A 16,062-nucleotide genomic window follows, 5' to 3' on the forward strand; every position below is an offset into this window, starting at 1 on the left:
TTCTTTTGTTTCTCCGGTTTTCCGCCGATTGTCTCCTCCATTCCCCGAGAATTGCTTGTTTGCCTCGCCGAGGGATTTTCGGCGTGGCACGGCAGTGGGCCAATTTCGGAGGGCCAGCAGGACCACACCCGGACACCACGTGCCGGATTGGGACAAATACGAATGCAGATGCGGATGCACCGGCACTGGCTTTTGGCCCATTTGGGACAAGCCACAGGGACAAGCGCGTGGGGCAGTGCCACGCGAGTTCCGCTTTGTCCCATTTTGGGCCAAGACCCACGCCAATCTCTTTGGGCCCAAGAAATTGGGCCCAAAGAAATTGGCCCAAGAAATTGGCCCCAAATCTTTCATCGTTGTTTGACCCTCACGTTTGACCCTCACGTTTGGCCTATCACATTGGCCCTGTCCCTGTCCGTTGTCCGTATCGCATTTTGTCCTCTTCTATTACCTGCCCTTCCTACGTAAACTCTTCTTACATCATACATACCTACGCCCACACCTCTCTCTGATATATAATTTCTTTTTACGTCAATTAAATATCTTATTCCATCTCCATATATAAGTACCAACATTTCTCTTATTTAGAAAAAAAAAATATTCTCATCTCTTTAGTTCCATTCAAATTCATACTAAAAAAAACACAACATCAACAAGACAAACTCTCCTCCTGTCACATCGATATATCCATTACTCCATCATCAAAATGACCGCTGTAGAAACCGCTATTGAAAGATTATCCCTAACAAATTCCCATTTGAACCAAACTTCGTTGCCAGCAACAAACTTGAAGAAAAACCCCTCCGTGCTCTCCATCACCGCCCTACAAGACCCTTACAAAGTATGTGTCATTGGGTCTGGTAATTGGGGGACCACCATTGCCAAAGTCGTTGCTGAAAACACAAACAATTATCCACAATTGTTCCAATCCAAAGTAGACATGTGGGTCTTTCAAGAACAAATCGACGGTAGAAACCTAACAGATATCATAAACACACAACACGAAAATGTCAAATACTTGCCCAACATCAAACTCCCTGAAAATCTGGTTGCAAATCCTTCCCTGTTAGACGCCGTCAACGACGCCGATATACTGGTGTTCAACATCCCACACCAATTCTTACCAAGAATCGTACAACAGTTGAAAGGTAACATCAAAAAGACTGCTAGAGCCATCTCTTGTTTGAAAGGGTTCGAAGTCGGCAAAAACGGGGTCCAACTTTTATCCGACTACATCACAGATCAATTGGATATCCAATGTGGTGCTCTTTCCGGTGCCAACTTGGCTCCAGAAGTCGCTTTGGAACATTGGTCCGAAACAACAGTCGCTTACAACCTACCCTTCGATTATAGAGGCGAGGGAAAAGATGTCGATCACAAAGTCTTGAAAGCTCTTTTCCACAGACCTTATTTCCACGTCTCCGTCATTGACGACGTTGCCGGTGTTTCCATTGCCGGTGCTTTGAAAAACGTTGTTGCCTTGGGTTGTGGGTTTGTCGAAGGCTTGGGATGGGGTAACAACGCCTCGGCGGCTATTCAAAGAGTCGGACTTGGTGAAATCATCAAGTTTGGCCAAATGTTTTTCCCAGAATCAAAAGTCGAAACCTACTATAAGGAATCGGCCGGTGTTGCCGATTTGATCACCACCTGTTCTGGTGGTAGAAACGTCCGTGTTGCCAAGATGATGGCTGAAACTGGCGAATCTGCTGAATATTGTGAAAAAAATTTATTAAATGGTCAATCTGCTCAAGGTATAATCACTTGTAAAGAAGTGTACGAATGGTTATCCACATGTGATAAATTAGACGAATATCCTCTTTTCACTGCAGTTTATAGAATAGTTTATGAAGGTTTGCCAATGAAGAATTTACCCGACATGATAGAAGAATTGGAATATTTTAATTTTGTCTAAGCACTCGTATTTGCATTTGCATTTGCATTTGCATTTGCGCTTGCAATTGCATTTGCGCTTGCAATTGGCCCCTTTACCTTATATATTATTACACAATACACATACATAACATACACATACATATATACATCATAATATCATTCCTAGTTTAATCAATCATCCTCGTTTGTCCTTGCTCGCTCGCTCGCTCGCTCGCCTGCCCGCCTGCCCGCCCCTAGAACAGAGCAGCACAATCGTGGAAATCATGAGTCTTACGACGTTTCCAATATTCGTTCTTAAATCTCCAATACGACCGTTGTGTCGCAGGATGGACATCCTTAACAAACCATCGAGGTTCATATTTCTCATCATTTTCTTCCCGTTTCTTACGTACTTCTCTTTGTTTGGTTTCTAACCGGAATTTCTCATCCGCGGCTAAATCATACTCTCCATCTTCCATAGCTCTTTGATCAGGCCTTAATCGACTATCGGTTGGAGCAATCCATTGTTTCAAATTCTCATTGATATTGTTTAAACTGATAGCATACGATGTCAAATTAAATGGCCCCACAGGTCTTGGTTTCACTTTCCATATCAAAAACTTCTCACCCCCTCCTTCACGTTTACCATAGATACAATCATTCCAATGTCCTCCAAACATCCATTTTTTCTCATCATTCACATTAAATACTTCTCCTCGAACTTCATATGCATCATTGGCTCTCCAGCCACGAGCTTTATAATTCAATAGACAATAATCACCCGTAGAATGATTAGTTATCTTGACTTCCCCACTACAATCTATCTCTGGTTTACCAATAAGAATACCCACCAAGGTATTTTCAGGTTTCATCCATGTATAAATCTCTTCCCCTACTTCTCCCCCATAATCAGGACGGATCTTGATATGCCACATACCCATATGGTTAAATTTAAACGCACGCCCATTGAAATTAGATTTAATAAATGATTCCCCCCAATATTCCCATTTGGGTGATTCAGACCAAAACGCCGTAATGGGTGGATGATGTGAAACTTGTTCTGATAGAAATCGGAAATGTTTATCACTACGACAATATTCAAAAGTTTCTCCCAATAATGGATTGAAAGGTTTAGCAACACGATTAGGTGTTGAAGAATATGCAGCTAACGAAAAAACCGCCACGTAAAGCATTCTCAAACTCGAATCTTCAAAACTTGCTGCTTGATCCAATAATTCTGAATATTCCAAATCTTCAGTGACTCTTTGTAACAATGATGTTGGTTCGTTAAACGAAACAGGTAATGCAATCTTGGTAATATCTTTACCCACCATCGATTTTAATACTGACCATAAACTGGCAACAGGCCTATTATCTTCATCAAGACTTAATTTATGACGGATCCCATCTTCATACCCAGAAAATGTTTTATCTTCCAACATTTCCAATTCTTTGTCTTTTTGTAATTGTGTTTGAGGATTGATAGTGTGATATTCATTACTACAAGTTTCTCCTTCTCCTTCTCCTTCTACTTCTCCTTCTCCTTCTCCTTCTCCTTCTCCTTCTTCATTCTCCTCCTCCACTGCTTCCACAGTAGACACCATTTTCGAATCGTCAAGTTTCAATCCGGTACCAAGTAAACTTCCATCTTCACCTGCACTCTCTTGTTCTTCATCCAAATCTTCTGCATCGAAAAATTCATCAGTATCTGATTCTTCATCTTCCAATTTAGTAGCCTCAATCAATTTAGCAACTTGATTAATAGCTTCTTTAGTACCACTTTCCTCTTCCATCCCACTCAACAATGATGTAGAACTACTTCTTTCCACCACATTTTCTCCATGTGTATTATTTACCCCAGAGTCACCACCACCACCAATCCCCACACCCACACCAACAGTCTTGTTAATCAATTTCCTTAAATCTCTCCTTTCATTTTCCAATTTAGCTAATCTCTCACTCTTATTAATCAATTCTTCTTCTAAATCTTTGACTGACTGGATCCAAACTTCATTAACATCCAATTGCTTATTAATTAATGATAAAAAATTCCGATCTCTTTCAGTGACCAATGTTTTCAATTCTTTAAAACATGACGATATCGTCATTAATGATCCATCCACTGTGGCCCAAGTATCAACAGTGGCTTTACTTTTATCCTTTAATAAATCGGTCAATAATGATAATTGCATGGAAATGGTTCGTTGTAAAATATTTAATTTTTGTGATTCAGTATCATTTTTCTCTTTAAAATTATTACCTTGCATCTCATCGTTGGGCATTATTATACTTTCAGTCTCATCATCATCGTCATCTGAATGTTCAGAAATATTATCCTCTCCGTCTAATGTATATTTTTTATTACGTTTAGATTTTATTGTAGCTGATGTCCTTATATCTTCTAAAATATGAGAAAATTGTCCAACATTAGAAATCGGAGTTCTTGGTGGGGTATTATTATCATCACGATTATCATAATTATTTTCATTATTTTCATTATCAATTAATAATAATGGAACTTTATCCGATTGAGACTCGTTATACACCGTATTATTCTTATCATTTTGATTTTTCATAATTTTTTCAGGTGATAATTGACGAATTGATGGAATAGAATGAGTTAAACTTGTTTTCCTATTATTATTATTATGACTTATAGTAGCAGTACTATTATCATTATTATTTGATATCATTAAATTTTGAGAATTTTCCAATTGAGATTGAATAGAATGTGATGATAAGGATCTAGCCATATTATCAAACTTATTACTCATAGAAAGACTAGGACTATGAATAACATTATTTCTTATACTATTCTCCATCTTTTCTCTATCTTTAGCATATCTTATAGATCCTTGAATAGCCCAAACCCATCTATTTGTTTCAATGGGGTGGTTCCCCTTTAAATGCCAACTTACCGTACCATTATTACCTCCAATAATTTCAAATTTCAAATTTTCAGAAGAATCTAAATGTAATGAACATGTAGAAACATTTAATGATCCACGGCACGCGTTCCTTGTATCTTCTTGATCAATATAATATGATAATGTACCATCTGAACTTAAAACAAACCATCTTAATTTATAACCTTGTGCAAAATTTGTCCATTTATGTAAATATCCCTTTAAAGTAGGGGCTTGGTTTACTGTACTTGTTACATCAATAATACTTTGTTCTTGTACTGCATCATCCAATAATTTTTTCAATTCATACTCTATAGCAGCTTTAGAATCTGTATTTCTTTCCTTTTCAGAAACATTTCTTAATAATTCTGTAGGTAATTTACCAAAACGATCTCTTTTAAATGGATCAGCACCATGTGATAATAACCACTCACACATTTGAACATCTCTTTTTTTAACAAATTCATGTAATACAGTATCCCCTGTGGCAGGATCCATACCATTTATATCTAATAATGCCAAATTTCTTGGTTTGCTTAAAATAGATTCCAAATGTTGGAAATCCCTATTGTTGAATGCAGTTCTAAATTCTTGAGCAATTTCAATCACATACGTGGATCTTCTCATCTGCATGATTTGAGCTAAGCTCACATTTTTGCATAATTGAATCGGTTGAAGATGTGCATGATTTAATACACAATCATTTATGGAAGGTTGATCTAATAGATATGACACTACATCTACTCGTAATTGTAATGCCGCTAAATGTAGAGGAGTGTTCCCATTATGATCTTGATAATTTAATTGTAATACCAATTTATCACTATTTCTACCAGTGTTACTATTTGTTGTTGTAGAGTTGTTTGAAGTTTCAATTTGATCCACCCATTTATTAACAATTTCCTTTATTAATGATAATGGCGCAACTTGAACAGAATAATGTAATAATAAGCTTGCAACATCCTGAACATCTGCATTATCCCATGGATTAAACTGAGTATCTAATAAAGTTCTTAATTTTTCAAAATCGTTTTGACGTAATGATTCTAAAAGTTTTAATTTTAATAAAGGTTTTGACACTAATGTTGGAGCAACATCTAGAATACCAGCATCGCTATTAGTTGTAGCCATGCTATAATTTTTTCTATTATAAACGTGGGTTGCAATTTAATTATTTTCTAAATGTTTCACAGTTTCGAGTTTGTTAGTCTTTTCCACTACGTGTGTGTGTGTGTTTTTTTATTTTCTTCTTATCTACTCGAGTTATACTGTTTGGTAATTTCCAGTTTACAATTGAATTTTCAATTTTTAAAAGAAAAGGTATCAGCTTTTGTATAGCAATAGGAATTTTATTACAAAATAGTCTACTAATTAATATATTAAGATCAATTACGTATTTTTGAAACTTTCGAGAAGGATGCCTGCTAAAGATTCGAACCGAGAAAAGAAAAAGGCGAATTTTGGAATGGCATCCTAAAGGACCCTCAAAAAATAGCATGTTAAACGACTTAAAAGAATGGAATAGCTTAATATTATTCAGGAAAGCAAAAAAAAAAATAATAATAATAATAAAAAAGAAGAGAAAAAACTTGGCATATGTCAATAGAAAATTATGAAACTATTTGCAAAAAAATCAAAGGTCTAAACTCTAAAAACTTAAATAGAATATTTAAAAAAGTTCAAAAATTAACTGACTCTAGTAATTGTATACACAAGAGATATAGCTATGTACTTCAAGCAACATATACCTTATTTTTTTTAAAAAAAACGAGTTTTACATGCTCTAGTCGAATACTAAAGAAAAAATTATCCGATTGGCAAATACACATCACAAGGATCTATAATATTATTAATCTCAACTCGATCAAAACTAATGGCTATGTGTTGACCAAAATAAATGATATTTGACCAGTTACATATACATTTTTCTAATATATTATAATACTTATATTCAATCCATAAATTACTCCAGCCTTTTATTATACTTTGCTTATTTGTTTACCTTTTTTGTTTTTGGAGATTTTTATCGATGAATGGCGGTTATTTTTCTGTGCGGGTAATAATTAAATCGCGTTTCAAATCACGAAATGTAAACTTCGAGAAATATTAAATATACAGAAAGAAGGCAAAATAAGATACCAAATTAATAAAATAAAAAAGAAATATAGTGAGTCAGATCTTTCTTAGATCATATTGACATAATACATTACACTCTTTAATTTAAGGTACAAGAGAAAAAAATAATTGACCTTTTTTTTCTCTCTCACAAAAATGGACCCTCTGGAAAAATTAAATGATTTAGATCGAATCAGCCTTACCCCTGCACAACACAATAACAACCACAATAATAGTAATTCGAGCAACAGTAATAACCGCCATAGGTTAAGAGCTAATAGTAGTGAAAACTTTCAACGACATAGAAATTCTTATGGACAGAAAAATAAGCAAGATGACCGACTTCAGCATAATCGTACAGAATCTACAGAATTTGTGACAAAGGCTCAATATGGCCTTATAAATGTAATTGGTAAAGGTTCATTTGGTGTCGTTTATAAAGCAGTGAATAGACAGACTAATCAGGTTATTGCTATAAAGCAAGTAAATTATGACAATGATGAAGAATTAAATGATATAATGTCTGAGATAAATCTCCTGAAGAACTTAAATCATAAGCATATAGTCAAATATCATGGGTTTATGCAAAAGTCTGATACGTTGTATATTCTTTTAGAATATTGTGCCCATGGATCATTGAAAAATCTTATATCCTCTTCTAAGGGAATTCCAGAGAAGGATGCACAACAATATATTATTCAAACTTTATATGGGTTAGTATATTTACATGCTCAAGGTGTGATCCATCGAGATATTAAAGCAGCGAATATACTATTAGACAAAGATAATACTGTAAAGTTGGCTGATTTTGGGGTTTCAACAAGAGTGGGGAATGCAACTATGGCTATGACATTAGCAGGATCCTTAAATTGGATGGCACCTGAAATTTTAGGTAATAAAGGAGCTTCAACATTAAGTGATATTTGGTCATTAGGTGCTACTGTAGTAGAACTTATAACTGGTAATCCGCCATTTCATAATTTGGTTGATATAAATATTTATTATGCGATTGAAAACGACAACTATATCCCCCCTGAAGGTGCATTTTCAGAGACTGCAATTGATTTTCTTAATCTTTGTTTTAAGAAGAATATGTATAGAAGACCAACTGCTCAACAATTATTGAATCATAAATGGTTACAACCCATGACTTCTCCAAAAAATTCTGATAAACAAAATTCTTCACCTCAAAGGGAAAACCTTTTTGATACAAATAAGATTAAAATAGAATTACAACCGCCATCACCACCTAGGGCAATAAATAATAACGAACCAGATAATGAACCAAATACCAATAAAAGATTATCCAGGTTTGAGAGAATGAAGAAAGATAATGAAGAAATTGAGACAAATTGGGAGAAACTTTTCAAAGAAACTAAAGGAGAAGTATCCAATTATGACGCTTTCTTAGATCCAAACATGTCACCAGAAAGGAAAAGAAATTCGCCTGTTCCACCAGCAACTCCATTTTTCAAACATGAATCTGGATCAATATTCCCTAAGCATTCATCAGTGGCCATTCCTAAACCAGAGTTTGAACTAAAGTCAAATACTAATGATAATCATAAACGTAATTCTATTTCCAAATCACATTCACCAACGCCATCCAAGACTTATTCAGATGATCTTACTATGATACAAGCAGGTCATTCATTACCGGACATACACTCACTCTTTGAACAAAATGAAATTGAAGAAATAGTAATGGCAATGTTTACATATTTCATGACTACTTATCATAATAATATAGAGCAAACAAATCTCCTCTTACCTATATTCCGATATGATACTGAAAACAAAAATTATTTATTACAACAAAAGTTTATCACAATGGGCGGATTACCATACGTTATTAATAATGAAGAGTTTCTAATAAATTGCTTTATCCAATTTTTACCACCAAATTCGTTTTTCTTCTATAAAGTCTTAATTGAGACTGGCATTATGAATAATCTAACATTTATGAAATTGAAAAATCAAACATTAATTTTGAAATTAGTCTTCACATTTTTAGAGGTAACTTCCATAAAATTTTGGTCCAATTGGTGTATTAATAATTTTGATACAAATTTATTAATTACTAATGGATTTTTCCATAAAAAGATATCTCAAACACTAATATTAAAATTATTAATCAATACCAAATGGTATGGTAAAATTTTTCTTAAAGATTTATATTCTATACCTCCAACATCGATACTATCGAATAAAAAGACATTTTATTTTGTGTTTAAAACAATAGTACATACATTTTTCCCCTTACCTAATAATATTGATATTCATAATACCGGTAACAACAACAATAACATCAATAATAGTAATAGCTTATCTACAAATAACAGCCAACACAAGTTTGAATTCAATGAGAATATAAGAAGAAAAGTAACTCCATTATCTTCGAGGGAATCATCTAATACATCCTCATCTATTCCTTTAATGGAAGACAATATGGAATTAGGGATAGCTCCAAAATTGCAATATAGTAATTCTCAATCCTCAAATTCAACGAAGTCTATCAGTTCAATAAATAACAGACAAAGTCATAGTTCCAGCAATAGTTCAAGCGGTATTTTAATACCAAAACATCGTAAGAATACTTCTTCAGCACAATTAGATTCGCCTTATCATCACCATAGTAGTAATAATAGCAATAATAACAATGGCAATTCTCAAATCAATTACAGCCCAGATAGGGCTTCCACATCTACCCCAACTTTATCCATAGGTTCATCTTCGACATCTATTGGATCATCACTTACAAATACTAATCTTTCATCAGCAATACCTCCGGCTCTAAACAGAGGAAACAACTTCATGAGCATCAATTATAATAGTCATCATCACCATCATCAATTAAATATTCCAGTGGAGTTTTATGAATGGTTATTAAGTTTCTTAGAAGGGGATCCCTTTAAGATAATTAGTGATTTAAAATATTGGAAGTATTATATCACTATTTGGTATAATTTAACTTTACAAAAGGGTTTCAGCTCCAAATATTTCCAAGAATTACAAATGAATCATAATTTTAGTAAATTATTAATTAATATAACGAACGAAAAATTAGTCAAGAATGAAAGATTAAATTTAATATTAAATGATTTAGTGATAATTGTTATCAAGATAACTGAAGAATTAAATAACGATTTAACAATCAAGTTTTTCCAAATAGTGATTCGTTTGATCAATGAACCTAATGTGAATGATGAGGCATTAATATGTTTAATCAATTCATTTTTTTTCATTGGCTATAATAAACATAAATTTCAAATTTCCAAACAATCTTGGGATTCGATAAATATTAGATTCCCACTTCAAGATACAAATTATATCAATAGCAAAAATGAAGAGGATAATTCTATCACATTAAACAGTTATGATCTGATTGGTCCGATTTACACTCATTCCATCAGTCTAATAAGCATCGAAGGTTATATAAATCGTTTCAATCGTATCTTGTCGATGGATTTTTTCGATTTTATTTGCTACGATATGATAAATGAACCTAACTTCAATACTTTAATACAAACAGCGTTCCAAAAAAATTTCAAAAATATTATTATAGAGATTGAATTACTGAAGATGTTAAAGATTCTTTTCATTCAAAGTTTGAAATATAACAATATCAAGGAAAGTTTCGAATATTATATCACTAAACATAATATTCAATTCAATGATCGTATTCAAGAGGGAAAATTCATTAACGAGTACCATCTAAATTACGACAATGTTTATTTCAAACATTGTGGTCATTGTTATGAATATAATAACCATAATATAAAGATTTTACCAAGTACTTTAATGATCCAAGAAAATATGAAACAGATCTTGGCATTCCTCTCCACTTTCTGGCCACATACCCAAAGCCTCTCTACCAACTTCACCGCTTCTACTGCTACTGCCAATACAACTGCTGCAAGTAAATCCACTGAACACAAATATACACATCATGATACTGCTGCACAATACTCTTCCACTTCAGTACTAGTAAGTCAACTATGTGACGATCTAGAACAACTATCTCTCACTCACAACCCTCAATAGCCCTGCATTTAATCATCTCTGTACCATCATTTCAATACCACCTAATCAATACCATCTAATTAGCATATTGATATGCGATTATTATTATTATTATTATGTAGTCTGTCATCTTTCAATATCCTCATTATATATATGTCCCCTCCAGACTTTCTTTTATCTTTTGTGACGCATAAATGCTGTCACCTATATCACGTGCCTGCCATAGAATGTACCTTCCTAATTAGGAATGTTCTGCAATTCCCGGGTAATGCAGTCAACTTAGCCTTCCCAAAAAGGAAAGTGTGACATGTCTGCAGTTTCATCTGAACGATTCCGGAAATGCTGGATCGACGGACAAATTATTAGTGAATTGGACTTCAGGCGTTACACAGCGCTGCTATTATTCTGAGTCGCAGAGTGTGCTGGTAAAAGCAAGGATTTGCATTTTCGAAAAAGAACTAAAGAAGCTCGAAAGATTCGAGTATTTCAATAATAACAAAGGGAAATCAATAAGTAACTTCAAGAGTCTTGAATAATAAAAGCTAAGGCCCTTTTGGATTTCCTGATAACAAACAACGACTGGCTTAACAAGACAGGAGATAAGAGAAGAAAAGAGATAACGAGTTCACATTAAGATAATCTGCCTCATCAATTTTTTTTTTTGATCCTAATAATAAACCAGACCAAAACAAAACAAAGCCTTTTTTAAAAAAAATACAAAAAAAAGAATATAATAATTATAAGGTTGATCTTTATACTTATTGAATAGAAGTGACCTTGTATTAAATATTATTCCCAATCACAGTTAAAATTTTATTTTTTTATTACATATTGCAATAACAAAATCAGTGTTTACCGAATCAACATCCATCGCTCCACTCATATATGACAGACTTAGCAAATACCGATATACAAAAGAAACAAAATGGGATTCAGATCAAGTCTATTTCAGGTCTAAATAGTTCGAATGCGGTTTCTGGCAATGTGGCCTCGCATCCATTTTCTCTCTTGTCAGGGCCACTTAATAATGGTGTGACTTCGAAGAAATATGGTAGCAATGCAGCTTCTTCTGATAATGTTCCGCCAGATTTAATATTAAACACCACTGAAAAGGATCTATTGAACGATCCTTCTTTGGTAGAGACTTATTCTGACATATTAAAGATGAAGCCAGGTGACTTTAAATCAAGTATCCATTCAAATACTACAAGCACTACTGGTAGTGAAGAGGATAATAGTGTCGCAGGTAGTGTGGTGATAACACCGACAGCTACAGGGGCTGTGTATTCGAAATTATCGTTTCAAGAATCATTTAATGACAATAAAGAGAGCATACCGACAAAGACTTCACTTGATGTTGAAAGAAATAATTCAATAGGCACTAACCGTAGTATACATTCGGAGGATAATACTAATATAAGTAAAAGGGACTCACAAAGTTTTTCGTTAACCAACACAAGTGTAAACACAAACAATACAAATAACACAAATAACATTGATGGCTATGATTATTCTGATTCAGATTTTGAAGAAAATTTAGAGAAAAGATTGAGAGATATGAATGGAACTTCAGATTCTTTGAAAAAATGGAGAAAAGAAATGAAAGATTCGATTCCTGATGATCTCGATAGGCATACAGAAAGGGGTTCTGTAGCTGAAGTAGAAGAGGAGGAGGGGGGAAATAATTCAGATGATACTGATTCGGATGATAATGACGATTACAAAGAAGAGGGAGATGATTCACATAAAGAGAAAGGTGAAAATGAACCAAGTTTGAATAATATATCTGATGAAGATGCTGTAGAACTATATTCAGACGACCTGGAAGATGCTGAATTAGATAATGACGATTTTGATGAATTAGAAGACGATCAAGATTTGGATTATTATTCTCCATTGCCCCCACCAAAGGAGTTAGATCCAGAAAGATTATACGCTTTATATCCCTTTGATGGGCCGGACCCATCTCACTGTCAACTAGATCAAGATGAGCCCTGTGTTCTATTGAATGATCAAGATGCATATTGGTGGCTTGTTAAAAGAATACGTGATAGCAAAATAGGGTTTGCACCCGCTGAGATATTAGAGACATATCCTGAACGTTTAGCAAGATTGAATTGTTGGAAAAATGAAAATATGTCTTCCAACAATATCGAAAAATCAATTTATGAACATAAAGAAGAAGAAATTGCAAATGAAAGTGAAACCCTTGACAATCAAGAAATTAAAAAACCAAATAAGCCTAAATCAAATATTGTTAAATCTGTCAATTTTAGCTCCACAGTTAGTTATGCTGAAAGATACATTCAAGATTCAAACGAAGAATCAGATGATGAGCTTGGTCTTCCTATGACTTCACCTTTGTCTATAGGACCACATAAGAAAACTGGTAATGAATCTAAGAATAAAAACAAATTTGGTGATGATATAATAAGTCATTACGATGAATTTTCAGAAGAACAAATGACATTTTTAAGGCCAGGTCTTGATGATATTATTGATGATGATGATGTAAGTGAAGTTGTAAGTGATGTTTCTTTCGTTACAGCTTCAATGACTCCTTTAAATGTTAAAAAGACTAGATCCCAATCGAAACAAAATCCAAGTAGCCCTCTATCTGATTCTGTCACAAGTCCATCAGAACAAAGAGAAAGGTTAATAAGTAAGGCAACTAAACGTTTAAATATTTCTCCAACAACTTCTACCCCACAAAGTAATAATATTAATAATGACAATGATAATGAAATTGAAGACTCCAAAGAGGATTCAAACCATAAGAAAGATATACATGAATTATTAAAAACACCTAGTGAAAAAGATAAACTTAAATTGGATAATAATCTAGATCGTAAGGATGAACTTGAACAAATATTCCAAGCTCCAATTGTTCCATTCACAAAAAGCAAAATTGCACCATCGGGCTCACAAAACTCTTTGTTAACTATCGGAGAATTTTCTCCTTCATCTTCAGAATGTACTACTGATTCTCCCCCTTTAAAGAGTTCTAAAGAGTTCACATCAGAATCTGGTTCTGTTGAAATGCCCTCTTCTAAGGCATTTCAGGATATATCACATTTTATTGATGAATCTGTAAGCGTCGATACTGATGACAGTCACGATGGTGAAGATGAGGATGGTGATGGTTCCACAAATAATCTCAAGAAGACAATAAACGATCAGGTATTAGGGAGTTTATGTGAGAAAGATTCTACTAGTGGAACATCTTTCCAAGACAAAATTATAGACAACCTTGATGATACTGAGTTGAAGAATAATATAGATCCAGAGACAACTATATCATCCCATACTTCATCCTCTTCAGAAGGCTTTTATATGCAAGCTGAAAAAGCTACATCATCAGTTAGCACTGAAAGTTCTTTTCCTTTGTCAAAGCCATCTTCTCAACAAATTTATCAATCTTCAGTTCTAAGAGACTATCCACATTCATTAATTGAACAATTATATGATCCAATTTTCATCAAGCTAGATAATCTGATGAAACACTTGGACGAGATCGTTCAATCGCCATAGTACTTTATTTTAGCTTTATTTCCTACTTTATTACCTAAGCGGACTATATTCTTTGGTTTTAATACTTTTGCATATGAGATTTCCTATATTATTTCGTCCTTCACTATTATTTATCATATCTTCGCATCATTCCTTTTATAACATCCATATAAGCATATATACATTTATTAACCATTCAACTATTCTTATGATAATAATAATAAAGTCACATTTTATTACATGGCTATGAAAGAGGCTTATTCTCTTAGAAAAAGAGAAGAATTTTCTAAAGAAATTTTACCGTCATATGTTTAGCCGCTTTCATATTCACTAAACCTCGAACATTTTTAATTATTTAAAGTGGCATATATTAAATAGGCTAAAATTTCTATTATAACGACCAATATACAAATTCATTTATTGAATATTATGTCTGAACTTACTGGTCTAGCCATGTTCATATGAAATATCTCGGATATCAAAATAGTATACAAGCATTTAAATAATTTCATAAATATTAAGTCCTGTTCATACATTAAGGAGTGCATATAGTCTAGTAATAGCATTTAGTATATTGTGTTTTATTTACAATATGCGTTTATATACATAAACTAACTATAACCAGTGTGCGTTAAAAAAATTAATATTTTGTTTACAAAAGTATCAAGTAATAGTATGATGGCTCAATTTTCTTTTTAAAAACAACAGTCACTGAAGTATTTCACACAAAAGAGTTATCATTAAACTTGAATCTTTCTGTACAACATTAGAATCCTTAATTTTAGTATTGCCGTTAGTCATAATGAAGAGAATAATTCTTTTTTTTGTAGATTGTTTAAAGTATAGAAACCTCCTACCATTTTGAGTAGGAGTTAAAATTATAGAAAATATAAAAAAAATATAAAGATTAGATGTCGACTGAAATATTGGTAATTTATACATTATTTTTTGGACAAGAGAAGTCAATTCATTGTCGTCTACAAGTGAAATTTTTTCACCTAATTAACCTCACAAGAGTTATGTGTCTCTCATACTTAGTATATCCTGTAGAAGATACATGATGTACTTTAATTAACGACAACGAATTTTCTAATTGGGGTTTTTATTAGCAACGTATATTCATGTTATACTATCTTTTATCCTAAACCAGTAAATCTACTGTTGTACATATAAAGACCATAAATATCTAGCACTTTTATAGTATTAAAGATTTTGTACGTAAATATTTATATTGTAATATGTTATAAGGATGGTTTGTGGGCAAGTATTATTATAATCAAGCAGAATGATGACTTCGGCGGCTCGGGATATCTTATCAGTCAAGGTCTGAGGTAGATACTTTGAGAAGCATTTTACATCAAAAAGGTAAAGGTTTGAGTAGCAAACACTGTTGTATCTGCTCTTTATTTTTACAAATAACTCTTTCTCTGATTCGATGGTATATCCAGGCTCCTTAGTTTAATTGGTTAATGTATTATACAAATAAAGTGTGGATCAACCTTATAATTAATTACCATGCCATCTTCTTTTTAAGCACTAAGACATAGACTATATAGACATACTACTGAAGACTAAATGAAATAATGAAGATAGTTCGAAAGAGGAGTAGAGGAATCTATGCTAGAATTTTGGAAGATAC

The 16,062-nt window shown here is 33.3% G+C and overlaps 4 protein-coding genes across 4 annotated transcripts; 3 read left to right on the forward strand and 1 right to left on the reverse strand.

Annotated features, from left to right (window-relative positions):
• Window positions 1-703: 703 nt before the first annotated feature.
• Window positions 704-1,909, forward strand: TBLA0B01610 (glycerol-3-phosphate dehydrogenase family protein; the record flags this gene model as incomplete). The annotated part of the gene is made up of 1 exon (XM_004178475.1): window positions 704-1,909. The coding sequence occupies one exon, from the start codon at window positions 704-706 to the stop codon at window positions 1,907-1,909; it is 1,206 nt and encodes a 401-aa protein (XP_004178523.1).
• Window positions 1,910-2,123: 214 nt separating this feature from the next.
• TBLA0B01620 (uncharacterized protein) lies at window positions 2,124-5,906 on the reverse strand (the record flags this gene model as incomplete). The annotated part of the gene is made up of 1 exon (XM_004178476.1): window positions 2,124-5,906. The coding sequence occupies one exon, from the start codon at window positions 5,904-5,906 to the stop codon at window positions 2,124-2,126; it is 3,783 nt and encodes a 1,260-aa protein (XP_004178524.1).
• Window positions 5,907-7,046: 1,140 nt separating this feature from the next.
• On the forward strand, window positions 7,047-10,934 carry CDC15 (serine/threonine protein kinase CDC15; the record flags this gene model as incomplete). Its single annotated transcript, XM_004178477.1, has 1 exon — window positions 7,047-10,934. One exon carries the CDS (start codon window positions 7,047-7,049, stop codon window positions 10,932-10,934), a length of 3,888 nt encoding a protein of 1,295 aa, XP_004178525.1.
• An 864-nt stretch (window positions 10,935-11,798) lies between these two features.
• On the forward strand, window positions 11,799-14,444 carry TBLA0B01640 (SH3 domain-containing protein; the record flags this gene model as incomplete). The annotated part of the gene is made up of 1 exon (XM_004178478.1): window positions 11,799-14,444. The coding sequence occupies one exon, from the start codon at window positions 11,799-11,801 to the stop codon at window positions 14,442-14,444; it is 2,646 nt and encodes an 881-aa protein (XP_004178526.1).
• Window positions 14,445-16,062: the final 1,618 nt, after the last annotated feature.

This window comes from Henningerozyma blattae, chromosome 2 (genome assembly GCF_000315915.1).
Source record: "Henningerozyma blattae CBS 6284 chromosome 2, complete genome".
Taxonomy (NCBI): domain Eukaryota; kingdom Fungi; phylum Ascomycota; class Saccharomycetes; order Saccharomycetales; family Saccharomycetaceae; genus Henningerozyma; species Henningerozyma blattae.